General features: G+C 36.7%; 11 protein-coding genes and 1 non-coding gene across 12 annotated transcripts; 7 read left to right on the top strand and 5 right to left on the bottom strand.

The window, feature by feature from the left end:
• Window positions 1-23: 23 nt before the first annotated feature.
• SOCG_04427 (ORMDL family protein) lies at window positions 24-1,812 on the bottom strand. Its single transcript, XM_013162173.1, has 2 exons — window positions 1,186-1,812; window positions 24-1,101 (listed from the first exon to the last, which is right to left on the bottom strand). Exons 1-2 carry the CDS (start codon window positions 1,307-1,309, stop codon window positions 668-670), a joined length of 558 nt encoding a protein of 185 aa, XP_013017627.1. The 5' UTR covers window positions 1,310-1,812; the 3' UTR covers window positions 24-667.
• A 209-nt stretch (window positions 1,813-2,021) lies between these two features.
• SOCG_04426 (asparagine synthetase) lies at window positions 2,022-4,200 on the top strand. Its single transcript, XM_013162172.1, has one exon. It carries the CDS (start codon window positions 2,345-2,347, stop codon window positions 4,019-4,021), a length of 1,677 nt encoding a protein of 558 aa, XP_013017626.1. The 5' UTR covers window positions 2,022-2,344; the 3' UTR covers window positions 4,022-4,200.
• A 128-nt stretch (window positions 4,201-4,328) lies between these two features.
• SOCG_04425 (double-strand-specific ribonuclease Pac1) lies at window positions 4,329-6,122 on the bottom strand. The gene has a single exon (XM_013162171.1). It carries the CDS (start codon window positions 5,591-5,593, stop codon window positions 4,511-4,513), a length of 1,083 nt encoding a protein of 360 aa, XP_013017625.1. The 5' UTR covers window positions 5,594-6,122; the 3' UTR covers window positions 4,329-4,510.
• Window positions 6,119-9,742, top strand: SOCG_04424 (matrix protein). The gene has a single exon (XM_013162170.1). The coding sequence runs from the start codon at window positions 6,217-6,219 to the stop codon at window positions 7,426-7,428; it is 1,212 nt and encodes a 403-aa protein (XP_013017624.1). The 5' UTR covers window positions 6,119-6,216; the 3' UTR covers window positions 7,429-9,742.
• On the bottom strand, window positions 7,657-9,696 carry SOCG_04423 (U4/U6 X U5 tri-snRNP complex subunit Prp31). Its single transcript, XM_013162169.1, has one exon. It carries the CDS (start codon window positions 9,413-9,415, stop codon window positions 7,853-7,855), a length of 1,563 nt encoding a protein of 520 aa, XP_013017623.1. The 5' UTR covers window positions 9,416-9,696; the 3' UTR covers window positions 7,657-7,852.
• SOCG_04422 (distribution and morphology protein Mdm35) lies at window positions 9,683-10,499 on the top strand. The gene is made up of 2 exons (XM_013162168.1): window positions 9,683-9,962; window positions 10,016-10,499. The coding sequence occupies exons 1-2, from the start codon at window positions 9,924-9,926 to the stop codon at window positions 10,184-10,186; spliced, it is 210 nt and encodes a 69-aa protein (XP_013017622.1). The 5' UTR covers window positions 9,683-9,923; the 3' UTR covers window positions 10,187-10,499.
• Window positions 10,500-10,736: 237 nt separating this feature from the next.
• Window positions 10,737-10,818, bottom strand: SOCG_16219. Its single transcript has one exon. It is a non-coding gene; the product is annotated as a tRNA-Ser (tRNA).
• A 1,084-nt stretch (window positions 10,819-11,902) lies between these two features.
• Window positions 11,903-13,307, top strand: SOCG_04421 (Rad22 Rti1; the record flags this gene model as incomplete). The annotated part of the gene is made up of 6 exons (XM_013162167.1): window positions 11,903-12,151; window positions 12,224-12,310; window positions 12,364-12,543; window positions 12,605-12,875; window positions 12,925-13,003; window positions 13,055-13,307. 6 exons carry the CDS (start codon window positions 11,903-11,905, stop codon window positions 13,305-13,307), a joined length of 1,119 nt encoding a protein of 372 aa, XP_013017621.1.
• Window positions 13,308-13,499: 192 nt separating this feature from the next.
• SOCG_04420 (uncharacterized protein) lies at window positions 13,500-14,939 on the top strand. The gene is made up of 3 exons (XM_013162166.1): window positions 13,500-13,649; window positions 13,724-13,877; window positions 13,933-14,939. The coding sequence occupies exons 1-3, from the start codon at window positions 13,583-13,585 to the stop codon at window positions 14,819-14,821; spliced, it is 1,110 nt and encodes a 369-aa protein (XP_013017620.1). The 5' UTR covers window positions 13,500-13,582; the 3' UTR covers window positions 14,822-14,939.
• On the bottom strand, window positions 14,805-16,897 carry SOCG_04419 (uncharacterized protein). Its single transcript, XM_013162165.1, has one exon. The coding sequence runs from the start codon at window positions 16,341-16,343 to the stop codon at window positions 14,925-14,927; it is 1,419 nt and encodes a 472-aa protein (XP_013017619.1). The 5' UTR covers window positions 16,344-16,897; the 3' UTR covers window positions 14,805-14,924.
• Window positions 16,444-19,869, top strand: SOCG_04418 (metalloendopeptidase). Its single transcript, XM_013162164.1, has 2 exons — window positions 16,444-16,666; window positions 16,731-19,869. The coding sequence occupies exons 1-2, from the start codon at window positions 16,547-16,549 to the stop codon at window positions 19,584-19,586; spliced, it is 2,976 nt and encodes a 991-aa protein (XP_013017618.1). The 5' UTR covers window positions 16,444-16,546; the 3' UTR covers window positions 19,587-19,869.
• Window positions 19,870-20,263: 394 nt separating this feature from the next.
• SOCG_04417 (60S ribosomal protein L38) lies at window positions 20,264-20,990 on the top strand. Its single transcript, XM_013162163.1, has 3 exons — window positions 20,264-20,309; window positions 20,425-20,611; window positions 20,738-20,990. Exons 1-3 carry the CDS (start codon window positions 20,307-20,309, stop codon window positions 20,770-20,772), a joined length of 225 nt encoding a protein of 74 aa, XP_013017617.1. The 5' UTR covers window positions 20,264-20,306; the 3' UTR covers window positions 20,773-20,990.
• The last annotated feature ends 59 nt before the right edge of the window (window positions 20,991-21,049 follow it).

Here is a 21,049-nt window from a genome sequence, read left to right as displayed (position 1 = left end):
TCTTATAAATCACATTGTATTCTGTAAATTACAAAACGGTATAGTTTAAAGAAATAAAAATTAAATTAAGTTATTGCAGGAAAAACACTATTATTACTGTTGCCTCAACAATGCGTGAGAGGTCGAAAATGCCAACACTATCAGACAATGAAAATTATACACTTAATTGAGTACGAAGAGAAGTTATGCTTTGCAAGTCCAAAACAAAAGTCTTTTTTTCCTTTTAAATATATATATTTTTTTGTTTTTCAACTTCAAATTTCTTCAACCTGAATTTTAGAGCGCCTGAAAAACACTTTTAACTATAAAAAATTAAGAGAATAATGAGAAACAGTCAAAGAAAAACGGCTTGTGGCGAGCTTAAAAACGGTCTTTTAACCTCACGGTAAATAATAAAAGCAATTCTCTAAAAAGCAAGATTGAAATAAAGAAACATCAGGGATAGAAAAGAATATGTAGGTAAACAATCAACATCAAACAATGAGTCATCAAAGAAAATCTATTTTTAGTTGTTTAACAGATTCATAAGAGGTATTGGTGAGGCCCTCATGATAAATCCGAGAAGAAAGAAAAAGAAAACAATAAATCGAACAGTGAATATTTCAATACAGCAAAAGCATGAATGCGGGAATAAAAAAATAGTTAACATGAATGTAGGCTTCCGACTTTAACGCGAGACGGTCTCGCTTTCATCGTCATGTAGAGCAAATTTCTGTATACCGAAGATTCGTTTTCTATGAACGGCAGGAAGTTTTGGAATTAATACCATGAACAGAGCCCATATATTAACCAAAAACATCCATCCGTTATAATGAGTGTAATGAGTACTTAAAAGAAACAAGATGATGGGTAACACAAGTAAATATTTACGTGCGGGAGTATATTGATTTCCTTCATCGAGTTGTTCCCACATCGTAAGTCGATCGTAAGCACCGCCATTGAATTCAAAAGGGGTGCCAGTTACCCAGTGAAACATAATGAATGATCCGGCCATATACGTCAAGTTCGTGAGAGTCCAGGCAAGTTCGCGAGAGACAGATGGAACCGCATGGAATACAAGACGGAGAGCTGCAATAAGGACAATGTGTATGATCCAAGCACCTAAATATTAGTAATCTAAAATAAACAAGACTCGAGGATGCGTGCAGGAAAACAAGCAGAGCTCTTTGATTCTTTTATACATACCTTTATAGTTCACCCAATTGGAGTTGTAATTTGTGGCAGATCCTTGATCCAAACGGTCGTCGATGGTGGGATTGGGCACCTTGGTGACCAAGGAAGAAGATCTTCTACGACTGCTACTGCCCATGATGAATCAAACTGAAGGGAAAATAAAAGCGCAAGTAAAAACAAATAGCTTTCGGCAAAGAGGGTCCGATACAAAAACTGTAAACGATTATACCCTTTAGACAGATCAAGAGTATACGAAAAGACAAATACTAGCTAACAAAAGAGGAACAGATTCGATGTACCCAGTGAAAAGGGATGAATCCAACTTTCTGTAATTAGGAATTACTCAAACAAACAAATTTATCTTTGTCAAAGAACTGAAATGAAGAAACCAATTCGGTCGTTTTTGTTGGTAGGAATGAATGTTTACCAAACCTTTCAACAACTCAAACTAAATGAATATCAAAGTGATTTCGTTCAAAAAAAACGAATTTTAGGTATTTCAATGTTGAGTAAATTTATAAATCTACAAATATTCAAAAACCCTTCGTCAATGCCACTTTCAGGCTTTATTCTGTGCACAATGCAATTTCGAAGTAGTAGCTAAAGGTAAAATCATGGTGCCATGGATTCGTATAGAACGGGCCAGTTTAACGCAGTTGTTCGCAGTGGCGCAATCATGTGGTTAAGTGTTCTCTATCGAATTTCCTATATTGTTTGGCACACATCGTTTCCCTTCATTATATTTCTTACTGTACTACGTTCTGAAGTTAAAATTATCTATATTGTTCTGTACCGCTCTAGAAGCTTCCTACTGAACTTTCACCTTACGCTACCCTATCCCTTATCTACAGAGTTCCATGATAGTGGAAGGTATCGGCCTTTATCTTCCATCCGTGATGATCGCTGATTCATATCAAAAAAAGTATAAATGTATAAAGGGAAGTGGAAGTTGCCTTCCGCCAACAACACTGTCATCTTAGTTGCATAGAAATTAATTCACCCTTTTTTTTTGTTTAGAAGTTTTAAATTCGCCATTAGATTATTCAATCTCTCAAAAAAAATCGGCGAAAAAATAAATATCCCGTCTACAAACACTTGATTCACGTGGATAAAAGAAAAGAAAAAACAAGTCCTGACACCAATTGATACAGTCTTGTAGTGATTTAGGAATATGTGTGGTATTCTAGCCGTTCATCGCGTCGCTGAAGATATTGAGGCCTTCAAGCCCAAGGCTCTTTACTTGTCAAAACAATTACGCCACCGTGGACCAGATTGGTCGGGTAAGGCTATTCGCAACAAAACCATTCTTTGCCATGAGCGTTTGGCCATTGTCGGCGTCGACAGTGGTGCTCAACCCATTACCTCTGAAGATGGTAAGCTGGTCCTCTCTGTCAATGGTGAAATTTACAACCACCTTCAATTGCGCGAGTCTTTGAAGGGCTCTTACAACTTTAGAACCCATTCCGATTGTGAAGTAATTCTTTACTTATACCAGGAACATGGCGCCGCTTGTGCTAATCTCCTTGATGGTATGTTCTCTTTTGCCTTATATGACCAAAACAAGGACAAAGTGGTTGCGGCTCGTGACCCTATTGGTATTACCACCTTATATCAAGGTTTCAACTCTGAAAGCCCTGAAACTGTGCATTTTGCTTCTGAGTTGAAGGCTTTACATCCTATCTGCGATAAGATTATTGCTTTCCCTCCTGGTCATTATTATGATTCGGAAACCAAGCAAACCGTTCGTTACTTCAACCCCTCCTGGTGGAACGAAGACCGTATTCCCGCCAACCCCGTTGACTATAAGCTTCTTCGTAGTTCTTTGGAGACTGCTGTCCGCAAGCGTCTTATGGCCGAAGTTCCTTATGGTGTTCTTCTCTCTGGTGGTTTGGACTCTAGCTTAATCGCCTCTATTGCTGTTCGTGAAACAGAAAAGATTGTTAGTTCCAAAAGTACTGATAGTGAAGAAGCCCGTACTATCATGGCTTGGCCCAAGGTTCATTCCTTTGCTATCGGCTTGCCGGGTTCTCCTGACTTGCTTGCCGCTCGTAAGGTCGCCGAGTTTTTAGGCACCATTCACCATGAACACACCTTCACCATTGATGAAGGTCTCGACGCTCTTCGCGATGTTATATTCCATCTTGAAACTTATGACGTTACTACTATCCGTGCCAGTACACCCATGTACTTGCTTTCTCGTAAAATTAAAGCTCAGGGAGTTAAAATGGTTTTGTCCGGTGAAGGTTCTGATGAAATTTTTGGTGGTTATCTTTACTTTGGCAATGCTCCTAGTCCTGCTGACTTCCATTCTGAATGCGTTCGCCGTGTTAAGGGCTTGCACTTGGCTGATTGCTTGCGTGCTAACAAATCCACTATGGCTTGGGGTCTTGAAGCTCGTGTTCCCTTCTTGGATAAGGACTTTTTGGAAGTCAGTCTTAACATTGATCCTAAAGAAAAGATGTATATTAACGGCCGTAAAGAGAAGCACATTATCCGTAAGGCCTTTGATACCTCTGATGAACCTAATGTCAAACCATACCTTCCCGAAGACATTCTTTGGAGACAAAAGGAACAATTCTCAGATGGTGTCGGTTATTCTTGGATTGATGCTTTGAAGGATACCGCTGAGTTGACTATATCAGATGATGAATTCGTTGTACCTAAAAAGGAATGGGGTAGTGATATTCCTGATACTAAGGAGGCTTATTGGTACCGTAAAATGTTTGACGAAATCTTCCCTGCGCAATGTGCCGACACTGTTATGCGCTGGATTCCCAAGGCAGAATGGGGTTGTCCTGCTGATCCTTCTGGTCGTTTCCAGGCTTCTCACATTGCTCACCTCGATTAAGCTGTTTTTCGTTATTTAGTATTCTCCCCCCTTAAAAAAAAAAGTGTTCTGATGATATGTAAATTAGACCATGATACCGCCCTATATACTATAATCGACTCAAAAAACTTACTCCGATTTTTTTGGTTCTCTTAAATCTTTCGTTTTGGATATTTGTTATAAAACAATGAAATAATACAATAATTTGCATATACCTTGTCTGTTCATCAAAAAGGATGTTGTTCATAAATATAATATTGCATTTGCGTAACGCGAGATTTGGCGACCAGTATGGTTATTTACTGCTTATTACAGTCTTACTTATATGTTAAGTATAAAAATCAGTAAAACAAAATACATTCTGTTTACTAAACCTAATATTCCAAATGTATATAATAAAGATTAAGGATAGTAAGTGAAGTTTGAATGGTAGTGTCTAGGAATTTTCAGAGAAAGTTGAATCTGCAAATCAGACGAAGTCATCATATAATGTGTAAAACATACTGAGCATCATCTTTGTTTTGGAAGAACCTTTAAAGCTTCCATAGCCGCTCGTGAACCAGCATCCTTTTGGTTTGCTCCCCAAGCTCGAGCAACTTCTTTGCCATTAAATATACATGCTATTACATATCCTTCAGAGGAACCTCCTGCTCCATCTACCCAACGATACTCTATGTGACCTTGAGTGCTATATTTGTGAAATAGCTTCGACTTGGCAAGTTTATCTATGGGTCCTTGAACGATAGTACTTTTAATTTTTGGATCAAGCAACTGTCGAACCCAATTGAACGCAGCCTCTTCTTGGTTGTCAAGAATCAATGCACCGACGTAGGCTTCAAACGTATCTGCAATCACTTTTTGAGATTTACGAAGTTGATCTTTCTCAGCAGAGTAGCTTAATACAAGCCTTTTATCAAAACCATACAATCGAGAAAATTGATCAGCGCACTCATTCCCTACAAACTTGGCTCGAAGTTTCGATAAATTACCCTCATCCATTTGAGGGAATGACTTGAAAATTAATCTAGTGGTAAACACATTAAAGAAACTATCACCAAGGAATTCTAGTCTTTCATTATGAATATCAAGAAGCTCGCTAGGATTTGATTGGTTTGGGTAGAGTTCATAGGCTCGGGAAATATGGGTGAAAACTTGTCTTCGAAGCTTTTCAGAATGCAGATCCGGTAGAGGTGGAGGGTATTCTCCTTCTTCTTGCTCTTGGTTAGCTGTATTGTTTTCAGAAACAGGTAGAGAAGGGTTCACTTCATAATCTGGTAAGTCAGAGGATTTAAAAGCACCTGACCGTAAAGTATCGTTACGATTTTTTAACATTTCATAAAGGCCTTCCAACCTACCATGAATATAGCCAGGTAGGACAGCAGTGATATCATCTTTGGAAAATAGATTGGATTCTTCCAAATAATGTTTAATAAGGTAGGTTAATTTTTGAGTTTTTCGTTCAAGAATGCTAATATTTTTCCCGGGTTCGTGGTAATCTCGGCGACGATGTAAATGCTTTCTTTTCCTATGATAATAGGAAGAGGAATCATTCGTATCCGAATCACTATCTCCAGTTCTATGTCTTTTTGCCATTGAATATAATAGAAATAAATAAAGAGCAATACACTAATTTATATGATACGGATAAAGTTCCCTTTCAAAATAACGGCAGCCTGAGCAGTGTATTGGTACAGTAAAAAGATAGAAAACCGTTCAAAGAATACCCATATGTAAATGCACAAAGAAAATAAAAAAAAATAAACGAAAATAATCAAAGTCGACTTGTCAAGAGATGTCTCCGTAAAGTACAAGGGTATTACTTTTCCGAAATCAATCCAAACCGTCGAGACTCCTATTCAAAATTGACGAATGCAAAAAGACAAATTGTATAAAACTAACCCTCTTTGTATTACACGACGAGGATAGTTAATGGTTGTCTTGGACAATTCTCTCCCAAAATCCAGCGTTTTTAGCCCAAAAAAATCTAGGTGTAAATTAAAACGAAAGAATCACTTTTTAAAATCCGTAATTTAAATTCCACGACGCTTTCAGCAACTAAACAATCTTATAAGGTGTTTTGTTAACGGTAAATCCCGTAAACTAGTACTCAACATGAGTCTGTTACTTCACTCTTGAGCTGCAACTCACCACCAGGAAGTGAAATGTAGCAGAAATGAGAAGTACATTAGAGTTCGTTATTCTAACCAAACAGAGGAATGGCAGAGGATGCAGGAAAACAGACAGAATCAACAGAGAATGGGCGTATTTCTGAGGAATTAGGAGACTTACGAATAGAGGAACATAATGCAGAAAGCCCTATTGTTGCGAATGCGGAAAGTCCTGTGAAAACCACTCAGGAAATGAGTGCAGAAGAATTGAAAATCGAGTTAGAAAAAAAGGAGACGATTTTGCAACAATTACAATCATCTTACGAATCCCTGAAGAAACAACATTCAAACTTAGTATCAAAAGTTTCAGGAATTAAGATAACCCTGGGTGAACGCTTAAAAAAAGATTCGCAAGCTCTTGCGCAAAGCCGGACACAGATCCAGAAGTTGGAGAAATTGCTGCAGGAATCTGAGGATGCTTTGAAGCTTAACAATGAAGAATCTAAAAGCTTGTCGCTGAAAACGAGAAGTCTACAAGAAAAAGTGGAGCAGTTGCAGTCCCAGAATGATGTACTGACTAAAGAGAGTCAAAACTTGAATACCCAGGTAAGACAGTGGGAAAGGAGAGCTAAAGATGAGCATGAGATGCAAGAATCTTTAGCAGCTCGTCTTGCTGATTACGAAGAACAATTAATGGGAGAAAGTGAACGCCAAGAACATTATCAGAAAGAGATCCAGGAGCACCTTACTATGCAACATAAGCTAGAAATAGAATTGGATAATCTCAAAGAGCAGCACCTGGAGGATAAAAGTGAGTTACAAACTTCCTACCAAACTAGTTTGGATGAACTATCAGAAAAATTTGCTGCTAAGGAAGCTGCTTTTAACTCTTTAGAAGAACAGCTCCGTCAAGCTGAATCTCGAATTTCTAAAGTCATAGATTTGGAACAAGAGCTACGAGAGAAATCGCTTTTAATCGGGAAACTACAGCATGAGGCTGTAATTCTTAATGAGCATCTCACGAAAGCTCTTTGTATGCTAAAAGAAGGTGATAGTTCGGAAAAAATTGATAAACAATTAATCTCCAATTTGTTTGTATCGTTTCTTACTTTACCACGAGCAGACACGAAACGTTTCGAAATTCTACAACTGATTTCCTCCGTCTTGGGATGGAATGATGAGCAAAAAGAACAGGCTGGTATCCAGCGTCCTGGATCTGCTTTTACAAATTGGAGTTTATCAAAAAATAGTTCTTCCAATTCTGTCTTTTCCGACATTGCATTGTCAAAACGAGGATCTTACAATGAGACATCAAAATGAATAACGTGAACTATCTCTCCTTTATAATCTTTTCTTTGTCCGCTCCTTGTTACTAGTCAAATTTGCGTCTTCCTTTTTTTCTCAGTAATGTATTTTATTGCAGAAACAGTTCATACTAATAAACGTGTTATTAATTATTTTCTTTCATATCGAACTTACCTTTGACGCTTATTATGTACTTAACTATTATTTCCTTTTCCTATTGAACGTGAGAAGACTTGCAAGCTGGTTTGTGAAATCACTTTTTGAAAGAGCTGGTTTATTGGATTTTCTACCTTCAGTCTTCAGCGGTTTCATCTTTTTTCTAAGCTAGTTTTTTTTTCATAGTCTAGTTTATTCAGGTTGCGTTCCTTTGTAATTTTTCTGCACTATATACATGAAGCATTCTCATTAAAAATTCCTAACCTAAGTATCTCTAAATAATTCATGAAAACTTTTTTTGACTGTCACTGGATTCCTTCTTTATTTGTGTAAATACACCATCTCGGAACCACTTGTTAGCGTCTTCCACTTGCTTTTGTCTCTGTAATAAAGGATTTACTAGTTCAATACCTTGTACTGGAGTAAACGACAACGAACTTTGCAAACCGCTGGCTTGAAGAGGATTTTTCGGAGCCATTGATTGGAGTTGAGCTTTTCTTGCTTTTGGAATTTTCAGCTTGGTGCGGGTATCGATGGAAGCAGCACGGATTTTACCTTCGCCTTCTTGGCCAAGCATACCAAGACCTTCTGATTCATCATAGTTAAGAACTTCAGCTTCTTGTTTTCCAAAGGCAACACGGTTTTGCATTTTTCTAAGCTCAGTGACGGCGTATTGTTCCTTCATTTTACGGATTCGTCTACCACCGCGACGACGTTTAGGCTTGTCATCGGGTACCGGTAACGCGACAACAGGTCGTTGAGATGGAGGTTCTAATAGCTTCTCAATTTTTTTTTCTACCTCTGTTCGTGTTTGGACACCGAAAGAGCCATCAGAAAACTCGTGAATGGAATCGATTCGAGCAGCCAACGCTACTTTTGCAGCAAGTACACGAATTGCCTGTTTTCGAGCATCAGGTGGTGTTTTTTGAACGATTCCGGACATATAAAGAAATCCGTAATCACCACTAACGGCTGGATTGTTGATCCCAATCGTCGTCAGCCTCTTCTTACCTAATGCTGGTAAATTACAAGCAGGAAATTTACCCAATCTAGTAAGACCACCGGCAATTCCTATTAAATTAGCAGCTGTTGTCGAGCCCACAAGAATAGAAAGATTTGGGGCAACAACACTGATTCTCGACTGCACGTAGTCTATAATTTTGGTCTTGGTTGTGCTTAGTTCTTCAATTGCAATGCAGCCAAGTTTAACATTTTCAATCATGCTTTCGGATAACGGGCGTCCCGTTGTCGTAGTCGAAGTCGTAGCGATTACCATGACTGTCGCGGAAGGAAGAAAAGAAAGTTTGCTTTTGCTATTTTCAAGATCATTTAAAAGAGCCAAGACGGTTTTACAATAATCAAATGCGTTCAAAACAAGTCCACTTAATTCTGGGAAACGATGATGATACCACTCCTTTACCAAGCGATGAAGACGTAAGATCTCATCATCAATTTCCATAGCTATTGAATTCGAGTCGACGATGAGTTGATATTCCGGGTCATCTTCGATATTACCAGATATGGCTTGCTTCTCAGTGCCTTGGTATTTTTCAATGTTTTTAACTACGGTGTTTAAACGATCGGAATGAAGAAATGGGTAAATCAGTCGATCAGCTTCAGTGAATGTTGGCTGCTGTTTTTCGTTCTCATCTTCAACGCCTTCTATCGAGTCTAAATCATTATTCAATTCGGCGGAAAGGTCATTTCCATTTTCTGATAATTGCTCGAATTTTCGCTTCTTGCTGTTCGCTTCGAAAATATCAGTCTTTTCTTCTTCCTCGTTCTGAGGTTGGCGTTCAAAATCATCGCCCAAGTCAGCTAACAACTCGTCTGCTAAATTTGACATAAGGGAAACAACCGCTATTGTAAAGTATTATGAGATTGGATGTCAATTGGCTCAATGCTCCTTTTTTTATAAGATAAAATATACAGTAATAATAAACGAATCTTGAAGAGCGTTCGTTTTCTTCGTTTTCAACAACTCTTTTCTATCTCGCGAATTTGTTTTATAACCGATCCGATGTTCAATTGATGCTGAATAAATAAATAAATACAAATTTTATTAACCAAAATCTGAACGGAAACGGGTCAATCTTATTTCATTCCTACTGGAGTTGGTGATATGGAGGAAGGATGGTGGAAAGGAAATAGAGGCAACGCGAAATTATCTTACACCCAAACACCCATTTCAAGTGGATTTCAGCGTATAATAAAAAAAGAACTCAGGTAGTTCCTGTAATTGATGCTAAAGGAATAAAAGTTTCTTGTATTTTTTTCTTGTATTGCAAAAAGCTTCCGTTGACAATCGATTGCTGTTCCTTTTGATTTTGCCATAAAGTATTTCCAAAAAAACCATGTCTTCTTCCTTTTCTGAAGAATGCACCCCTGCAAAGGTAAGAAAGTCTATGCCTTTTTTTACTGGTAACGTACGTTAACACTTCCCTAGCAAAAATATGATACTTGTTTTAATGACTGGTATGTAAACAAGTTTTTGAAAGGAGATATCCATAATAGAGAATGTGATGACTTGTTTTATGAATACAAGCAATGTCTGTTTAAGGCTCTGAAAGTTAAAAAGGTTGAGCCCTTGTTGGAAGCTGCACGGAAAGAGGATTAGTCTATGTTTTGTTGCAAGGAACCTTTTTCATGGTAAGATCTTTCAATATTTAATATGTATGCTTCTTCACGAGATTCGTTGCTCTATGGGAACCATAATAAAATAGGAAATATGAACCTAGCAACGGAAAAGTTATAGTAACACGAAACGATGTGGCTATACGGTGACAATTGGATATGAATCATTTCATTATATTATCGTTTACATTTGTATTCTAAATATTTGATACATGGTTCTTGATTCTACAATGAATGATCAATAAAGTATTTTCTCCATACGAACATGTCGTACATCAACTTGAAATGCACATGTCAATTATTTTAATCCCTTTGTGATCAATTTAAAAATTAATTCCTATGATTGAAACATCTGCACCAATAGAGCAAACTCAAACATTTATGAGTATCCTTTCAACTTCAAACGAGCACGGACGTTTAACAGATCGCCTGTCAATTCATTTATATTAAGAACTTAAAACAAACCTTTTATTTCATCTTTGCAGCATACTAATTCAAATTTAAAATTATAAAGCAAAAAATTGTTTAAAAATCGACACCAGCAGGATTTGAACCTGCGCGCGGAGACCGCAATAGATTTCTAATCTATCCCTTTAACCACTCAGGCATAGTGTCTAATTGTTGAATGAAGCTAAATAATTGTGAATATGAAGATGTTAATAGAACCTCAGGTAAAAATAATTTCTATTGCTCGATGCTGTTGATATTTTAAGCATGTGAATGCTTAATTCTAAGAAAACCGATTGTTTGATTAAAATTTTTCTTGAGGTTATTGGTTTTATAAGGCATTGAAGCCGTTGTTGGAGTTTGTATAGTAACTGGAGTATAAGCAAAAAAATAAATAAAATAAAATAACGAAAAGAGGACCACATACATTGAATTTTCTTTTTTATTTCAGTAATTTATCATGTGAACAGTCTCAAAATGTCTGTGCTGAACTGTGGTGAAATATAGATTTGGATTTCTAATTCGATGACTTTTGCTTCTAAATCGTCTACAATCCTAGATTTAATTATTATTATATATCCCTCTCTTGATTCTTTCTTCAACTGGTAATGAACCTGTTGAATTTTTCGTTTGAGATGAATGTAAACATATACATTGGATACATATATAAAATACCTATTACTATAGTTTAGAAACAATTGTAATTTATAAATATTTACTTGTAGGTGTAAACTATTATATATAGTCTTCCATTAATAAAAGAAACTAACAGTATCTGGTTTATCGAAACATGCTTTATTTATTCAAAACCCTTTTTCAACCCTTACTAAATGAAGTAATATGTTTTTTTTTTTAAAAAAAAAATTAATTATAAATTAATATATTTATATATTTCACGATCTATCTATTCTTTATAACTTGAAATTATTTTACTCGTAAATATACTTCGTTTTATTTGTTTATATATACAAGTGACATCCCAAGGTACAATTCTCATTAATATGAATTTATGTAGACGACTTCTATGATATAGTAGGAGTTCGGATGATACTAAAAGTGAAAGAAACGCGTAAAATCACAAATTACATATTGAGATTCTTTAAATAATTTTTTAATATTGATATATATTAAAAAAAAGAGCCATTAAAGTGACGTGTCAACCTGAACAATACATAATTCGCGTTAAATCCTTTTATACCAGTACCAGACGTGAACTAAATCGTGAAGAAATTCTTAAAAGAGAGAAATAATCATGGAGCAGCATGATTCTAAAAATTCAAATGCATTTGGAAATGTTAGTACTGTGTATAATCCTGTAGAGCATGAGGAAATGTCAAAATTGCTTTCTATGCAGTTAGGACCAGAATATATATCCCGTCGAAGTGGACCCGGTGGATCATCTGTAACATATTTGGAAGCATGGAAAGCAATTGAGCTTGCAAATGAAATCTTTGGGTTCAATGGGTGGTCTTCTTCCATTCAGAGTATTCATGTGGATTATGTACGAAATGGTTTCATTACAACAACAAATTTGTTCATGAAATAGAAATAAAAAAGAAACTAACAAAAACAGGTTGATGAATCAAAAGAAACGCAAAAGTACAGTATCGGTCTGAGCGTAATTGTTCGCGTGACCCTTAAGGATGGAACATTTCATGAAGTAATTGAATTTGAATTTGAATTCTATTTTATTGATACTAACAAAATCTCTAGGATATTGGTTATGGATCAATAGACAACTGTCGAGCAAAAGCGCTAGCATTTGAAAAATGTAAGAAGGAGGGCACCACTGATGGATTAAAACGTGCACTGAGGAATTTCGGCAGTAGTATGGGAAATTGTCTCTATGATAAAAATTATATTCAGAGGATATCCAGAATGGCTACTCCCAAGGTATGTAAACATATAGACTTCCATTTGGTTTCATTCCTTCAATATGCTGATTCTTTGTAAGAGCGAGTTTAATTATTCAAATCTGTTACAGAGAAACAGGCCTCGTCGGAGGACATCATCTTTGAGGCCCCTTTCTGAAAATCAAACAGCGACAAGTGAAACAAAACAACCTATTAAACCTGAACAGATATCAGAAGGAAATTCAAATACTCGCTTAAACAATTTGAAACGTGGAATGAAAGATGTATTCCAATCGAAAGGCAATGAACATTCAGTACCAAATACAAGGTTATCTCCCGAGCTAGCTCATTCCGAAACCGACATGTATGCTGGTAAGTATCAAATAAATGAAAGCAAAAATACTAATCCATTAAATTTAAGATGAAGAGCTCGATACATTTCTTATGCATAACGACCGTCCACTAATGCCGGAATCACCTCGAGTAGACGATTTCGAGGAGTAAGTATGAATCCTGCAATTATGGGCAATATTCTAACCTTATAATGAAAGAATGATAGATGAATTGGAAGCAGATGACCCGTTGCAGCCCCCAAACGTTGTAGATTCATCATCAAATAACACTTCCAATCAGCCGGATGAAAATATCCCTGTGCAGTTCATGAATGCTCGTGCAGCATTGGCAGGAGAAAACTCAAACAAAGATCTTAGGTTCCAAGTGCATAAGACGGCTAGCTCTATTCCCAAATCAAGTGGAATTGATCATAGTCGATCTATGCCCACTCGTAGGTCCTTCGCACAATAAAACTTAAATTCAAGAGAAGAAAATAAATTCTTGAACTTAAGATCTTCATTGTTTCTGAACCATCTGTGTGTTTATCTTTTCATATTCATCAATTCTGAAGATTAATAAATGTATGTTTGGCAGAGAAAGTACATAAAAATATCTTCAAATAAGAAAATATATAATTAATAGTTAAAAACTTGAGGTTACTGTCGTATAACAGCATTTGAGGGTACAACCCTTTCGTTTTTCAGCTTTTGCACATACCACTTACCAAATCCCTTCCAAAATCAAATATGCCAGAGATGGATGAAAATGTAAAGAAACCTTCCTCAATTATCGTTGTAGGAATGGCAGGATCAGGTATGAATTATATAATTAGTCCAAATTAGAGTTGTTTTCCTTTTGCTTGACCAGTCGCTCACCTTATATCATAGGAAAAACAACATTCTTACAACAGTTGAATGCACATTTACATTCTAAGGAGAACCCTCCGTATATTGTTAATTTAGATCCTGCTGTTAAAAATCTTCCTTATGAAGCAAATATTGATATTCGCGATACGATCAATTACAAAGAAGTTATGAAGCAGTATGTTATATCTATAAAAGTTTTATGAAAGAGACGTTACTAAATGTAAATTTAGATACAAATTGGGTCCCAATGGTGGTATTATGACCAGTTTGAACTTATTCGTTACAAAATTTGATCAAGTTTTGAAAATTTTGGAAAAACGCGCACCAACCGTTGACCATATTTTAATTGACACTCCTGGTCAGATTGAGATATTCCAATGGTCAGCATCAGGTAGTATTATCAGTGATACGCTTGCCAGTTCATGGCCCACCTGCATTGCTTACGTTGTTGACACTCCTCGTTCCACATCAACTTCTACTTTCATGTCGTCGATGCTTTATGCTTGCTCTATGTTGTATAAGACAAAGCTTCCTTTAATTATTGTCTTCAACAAGTGCGACGTTCAAGATGCTGAGTTTGCCAAGAAGTGGATGTTAGATTTTGAAGAGTTTCAACAAGCTATCGTTAAGGACGAAGGAACAAGTGCTGAAGGTGCTACTTCTGGATATATGGGATCTCTTGTAAATAGCATGTCTTTGATGCTTGAAGAATTTTATCGACACTTGGACTTTGTTTCTGTTTCCTCCGTGACCGGCGAAGGAATGGATGACTTCTTAAAGGCAGTGGATTCTAAAGCTGAAGAATATAAAAATGATTATCTTCCCGAAATAGAAAGACTAAAAGAAATTCAAAAAGTGGAAAAAGAAAAACAAAAGGAGGTCCAATTGTCAAAGCTTATGAAGGATATGCACGTATCCAAAGAGGAAGCTCCGGCAGAAACAATATCTGACGCTGAAGAGGATGAGTATGATGGTGAATATGTTGAACCGGATGAAGAAGAGCCAACGGAAGAAGCTGCACAAGACATTTTAAGACAATACAGAATATCTTTGGGCATTTCAGATGACGTTTCTGACGAGAAATTACTTGAACTTTTGACGGAAAAAATGCGAAATTAAAATCAGTTTAACCACTTCATTTTTTTTAGATATAGTTGATTTCATTTTTGGGTTTTAGGTAAACAAAAATTATATATATATAGCTTGTTCATTAATAATCATACTAGCTGTACCACCATTTTAAGAGCAATAAATAAATAAGTAACGTAGGAACAGATCTTTTCCATATACCGATAGAGAGTAAAAGGGAATGAATCCCCCAAGCAATCGGTTGCATCAAATAAGCATACGAAGGATAGCGGTAATGGACGTATTTATGAAGCCAAATCTGGGCAACATTAAAAACAAAATCACGATCAAGTTGTCTAAAGGGATTGCATCCAAAGTTTCTCATATCTGCAATGCTGATTTTGTCATGGTCCTGATTCAAGCGACTCAGAAGAAATTGATTGTATCTTGGAAAAGCTGAAAATAAATTTCTTTGATTAGTTGAAACTAAAGATTGTACCAAATGAAAGCGGGTAGAGTTAAAAAGGATAATGTGTATAATAGCACCAACTGAATATTTCGTGAATTTTGATGTACCTGCAATCCGTGGGTCAAATCTTTCAGAAATTAAATGTAAGTTCAATGCATCTTCATAGGAATATTTTAACGAAAGACTATTTGAAAGCTGTATTCTTGGAGGACCCGACTTAGATAAAGGGTTCGCTGGCCAAATAAAGGCAACATCATATAAAGAAGATTTGGATAACAGTATAGAATCGGCAGTGGAAACAATCCAACCACTTTCTGGATTCGAATTTTCAAGAAAGTCGATATCTGTTAGGCCTACGGAGTAAAATTTGCATAAGGGATTTGGAAGAACACCATGTTCTTCATCAAAAACGGAGCTTAAACGAGTCATGGCATCCATAATTGCATATATCTCAGGATTTGGTAAGGAAACCAAAAGAATCCGCTTCTTTTGCATCATACATTTATATAAAAGAAGAAAAGTCGGGCCGAGCCATTTATCTATCAATGAATAATAATGTTGAGCTAAATTGAGAGAAAATGAATTGTAAGTTATTTTTTCCCTATTATTTAGGACAGAAATAATAGCACTGAAGTTTTGTTCCATCACAGCCAGTTGCAATCTTTGCTGATACTCTTCTAGTGGCTCACTAGCATCATACAAAGATTCAATAGTCTTTTGAAAACTTTGATAGACAGATTCATTTATATTATTGGGTTCCTTTGTTGGATCAGAAGAGACAATGGCTTTTGATACGAAATCCAAAAGTTTTAAGTATTTCACAGCAGCTTCCTCTACGCTAATACCAGCGTCCTGCAAGAGAATACCAATTGAAGAGAAATAAGCATTCCTTTCATAATCCTTTCCAAGTTTCTTCCTATAAATGCTTAAACACAGCTGATCTCTAAATCGAAATGCTACCATGCACTGATTCAACTGTTGAATCCCACTAGGGAAAAGAGAATATTCGATACCTTTAAAATTAACATTATTGGGAAATGCCTTCTCTAATTTATAGCCTTCTCTAGCTTCAAACGTAGCATGAACAATGGCACAAACAGACATAACGTATGGGCAAACGAACCAAGCTAAAAAAAATAGTTTTTCTATATTGAGACTCAAAGAATTTAAATAATCAATCAAAGCGATTGACAGAAGAGACGACCAACGTTTTCCTGTAATTGATTGCTTACAAAAGTTTGGCTGCGCAGGGTAACTATACCTAACTTACGTGTCCAAAACCAACAATCCATAGTTTTTTTTAAACTATGAATCACGCCAGAATATCCTCGTTCTGTCGTAATAAAAACATAAAAAACAAGTTTGGCAAGCCTTTTTGTCGTTGGATTCATGTTGGCGAAAAGATTCACGACTTTTCTGTCATAGATGTAAGTTCTAATACTTCTTATTAAAGTATTACCGATGGTATTTTTTTGTCTAACATATTAATAGAAAAGAAATATACCTGAACTAGAGTTAGAATACATTCGTTTGCAGCATGATGCTACTAAGGCTGATATGATCCATCTTTCACGGAACGATCCTAATAATGTGTTCAGTATTGGCTTCCATACGCCTACTGATAGTGACAAAGGAATTCCTCATATTTTAGAACATACTACACTATGTGGAAGCAAGAAGTATCCTGTCAGGGATCCGTTCTTTAAAATGCTGAATCGCAGCTTAGCAAACTTCATGAACGCTTTTACGGCATCTGACTTCACATTTTATCCTTTTGCAACCGTTAATCCTACTGATTACAAAAATTTACGAGACGTTTATTTGGATGCAACGCTCTTTCCAAAACTAAGAAAGCTCGACTTTTTACAAGAAGGGTGGCGTTTTGAGCACTCGAACGTTAAAGATAAATCTAGTCCTATTATCTACAATGGTGTTGTTTTCAACGAAATGAAAGGACAGGTTTCTGACTCTTCCTATGTATTCTACATGCTATTTCAACAACGACTCTTTCAAGGAACCGCGTATGGTTGCAACAGTGGAGGAGATCCACTGGCCATTCCAGATTTAACCTATGAAGAATTAGTCAACTTTCACAAAACACATTACCATCCTTCAAATGCAAAGATTTTCTCTTATGGCTCATTTCCCTTGAAGGAGAATCTGGCTGCTTTAAGTGACACTTTTTCAAGCTTCCTCCCTAAAACGATAAATAAGCCTGAAATGTACTTGGCTGACTTTGATTCTGAAAAACGTGTCACTGAGTACGGTCCTGCAGACCCTGTGATGCCTCCTGACCAACAGGCTAAATTTTCAATTTCTTTCCTTGCAAATGATACGGCAGATGTTTACGAAACTTTTGCATTGAAGTTGCTTTCTAGACTGTGTTTGGACGGTTTTTCTTCGCCCATGTACCAAGCTCTTATTGAATCCGGTTTAGGTTCAGAATTTTCTCCTAACAGTGGCTACGACTCTACCACTAAGCGAGGAGTTTTCTCTGTTGGAATAGAAGGTGCTGCTAATGATGCCCTTCCTTTGTTAGAACAAAAGGTCTATTCTGTATTCGAGGAGTTGTCCAAGAATGGATTCAAACAAGAGAAGTTAGATGCTATCCTTCATCAGATGGAAATTTCTCTGAAGCATAAATCCGCCAACTTTGGTATGGGATTAGCTCAATCAGTTCCATTTTACTGGTTCAATGGCGTAGACCCAGCTGATTATCTTTCCTGGAATAAGCAGATTGAATGGTTTAAGAATGAGAATAGAGATGGTAAACTATTCCAAAGATTGATTCAAAAGTACGTTTTTGAAAACAAGTCAAGGTTTGTGTTTAGTATGTATCCTTCTGCAGACTTCTCAAAGAATTTTCAAACGAAGGAGGCTCAAAAATTGCAGGATCATGTATCATCTCTTTCGAAAGACGAAATTAAAAAGATTGAACAGGTCAGTGCTGAGTTGTTAGAAAAGCAATCGACGCCTGAGGATACCAGTTGTTTACCTACCCTTAGTGTTTCTGACATAAGTAAAACCACGGAAAAGACCGAACTTGACTCTATCAAAATGGAAGGCATACCTATCCAATGGTACAAATTAAGTCCTGGTCTCACTTATCTTCGAGTATTATTTCCTCTGAAAGATTTCCCTGAACACCTTCTCCCTTATCTTAGTGTATTCTGTGATGCTTGTCTTAGTTTAGGAACTTTTGATCAAAATATTGCTGAACTAGAGCAGCAAATTCGCCGGTACACTGGTGGAATTAACGTCTCACCATCTTTAGTTACTGATCCTAAAGATTTATCCAAAGCTGGCCTCCACTTATACGTCTCTGGTTACTGTTTAGATGAAAATGCGGAAAAAATGGTTGACTTAATTAAGAAGGTGTTTTACGAGACGAACCTTGAGAATCGTGAAAAATTGGCGATTATGCTCAAGACATCAATTAGTGGTATTACCGATGGAATTGCTGAACGAGGTCATGTGTTTGCACGCTTGTCATCGGCTTCCAGCCTGACCGATAAAGCTCGTATGTCTGAGCAACTCAACGGTCTTAGTCAAGTTAAGGTTCTTAGTGAACTAAACAAGGCAAAGGATGTAGATGAACTAGTTTCTTATTTGAAAGAAATCCAGAAATTTATGAAGGAGACTCGTGACGTAAAGGTTGCTGTTAATGCAGCACCTTCACAGCAAGAAGTTGTAAAGAAATCTTTAAAGAAAATCTTGCCTCCATCATCTGGGAACCCCACAGTAGCCAAGCAACAAGCGGCTAAAAAGTTTGAACCTTCTTCTACGCAAGTTTACCATGAACTTCCTTTCCAAACGAACTTCGCTTCTTCATCATACATAGGCGTTCCATACACGCATGATGATGGTGCAGCTTTACAGATATTATCTTCCTTACTTACTCATAAATACTTGCACGGAGAGATTCGCGAAAAAGGTGGTGCTTATGGTGCTGGTCTGTCGTATAGTGGGATTGATGGAATCCTTTCCTTCTTTACTTATCGTGATGCTGATCCTTCTCGTTCACTGGCCATTTTCACTGAGGCCTCGGAATGGGCAGCCACGCATCTGTTTTCTGAATCTGATCTTGATGAGGCAAAGCTAAGCGTCTTCCAAGGTATCGATGCTCCTCAAAGCGAAAGTCAAAAAGGTGTACTGCAATTTTTAGATGGCGTTTCAGATGATATGTTACAGCACCGTAGAGAGCGTCTCTTAGATGTAACAGCAGAAGATGTTTCTCGTGTGGCCAAACAATATTTGGTAAATGGAAAGATCTCTTCAAGCACCATCTTAGGACCCAAAATGTCCATTCAACCGGCGGGTTGGGAAATTAGCACACTCACCTCTTGAAGCGTTTTGAGGAAACGAAATGCACTTATTCAAGATACGGTTAACGAACATTATTGTATGCATTAATGATAAATTCGACATTTGAAACCATTTTTGATAATAAAACTTTTTGCTTTTGTTTATACTTCATTACAATTTTTGTATCATCGTGTCGATTTCTTGTGTCCCATTAATCGCCGACATAAATTGATACAGAAGCAAAGACTATAATATAAATAGATTTGAATTTATAGTTTTATGTTTGACTTGACTTGACATGAATTTAGTTCGTTTTCATTTCTTTGGTCATGACAATTGTCTGTACTTATAAACGTGCACTCCTACACTGAATTCAAATTAGATATTCTAAAACCTTCATAAACAATTACTACTGTATTAAAGTTCCGTGGCGGATAGACAGATTCCATTCCATCTCAAATATAAGCAAAACGCTGAAATGTTGTTTATGGAACAGTGGAAATCCCAAGTCAATGTTTTTGGTAAACACCTTAAGAAGATGATTGCTATTCGAGTGCTCTTTCTTCCTATTGCTTCAGCAATTCTATTTTTCTTTAACCCAAGTAACCCAAGGATTCCAAACCGACTGATCTCGGTAAGTATCGTTAACGATCACTAAAAGCATTTACGCACTTGAAGAGAATTTATGAATTTGAACAGTCACATAAATTTTGGTAAAACGGAAATTTCTGACATATCCAATCTTTCACCAAGCTTAACAAAATGGTAAGGACGCGTGAAAGAGAGATATGCAAAATGCAAGGTTGATGCGAATTTTATGGCTAAAATTACATGTGCATATACTCTTTCTGAACTAAAACAAAAAGCTAACATCAAATAGCCTCGTCAAATCAAAGACATTAAGCAATTCTTGGAAATCGCTCGCAGAAAGGACGCTACTTCTGCTCGTATCAAGAAGAACCAAAACAAGGATGTTAAGTTCAAGCTCCGTTGCTCTAAGTACTTGTACACTTTGGTCGTTGCTGATGCCAAGAAGGCTGAGAAGCTCCGCCAATCTCTTCCCCCTGGTATGTAATAAAGCTCTGCAGCGATGTTACTGAATCGTTTCATATGGACATGATACTGAATCTCCAATGTGGCTTGCTGGCAAGAGACAGGGATATGGTACAAAAAAATACTAACATACTATGTAGACTTGACTGTTTCTGAGGTTGGAAAGAAGGCATAAATAAGCTAAAGCTGAATAAAACACTTAATAAAAAGTGACCCCAACATGTTCATCGGTTTTTTTGTACTGGATATATCATGTGTATGCCCAGACAAGGCTTCTCTAAATACTATAGTACTGTAATTGTATGTTTGGAGGCGTCACATTTTTTTTTTCGAAAATCTTGTAGAATTTTTGGTATCAATTTCAAATTATATTCTTGTTGATTTCTCTAGTATGGTAGAAGATTTAATGACGGAGGTTATCCAATACTTATGCTACAGGAGCAACTATTGAA

Source organism: Schizosaccharomyces octosporus, assembly GCF_000150505.1.
Source record: "Schizosaccharomyces octosporus yFS286 unplaced genomic scaffold supercont6.1, whole genome shotgun sequence".
NCBI classification, from domain to species: domain Eukaryota; kingdom Fungi; phylum Ascomycota; class Schizosaccharomycetes; order Schizosaccharomycetales; family Schizosaccharomycetaceae; genus Schizosaccharomyces; species Schizosaccharomyces octosporus.
The sequence above is the reverse complement of the archived record's forward strand: the minus strand, read 5'-3'. Positions and strand labels throughout refer to the sequence as shown.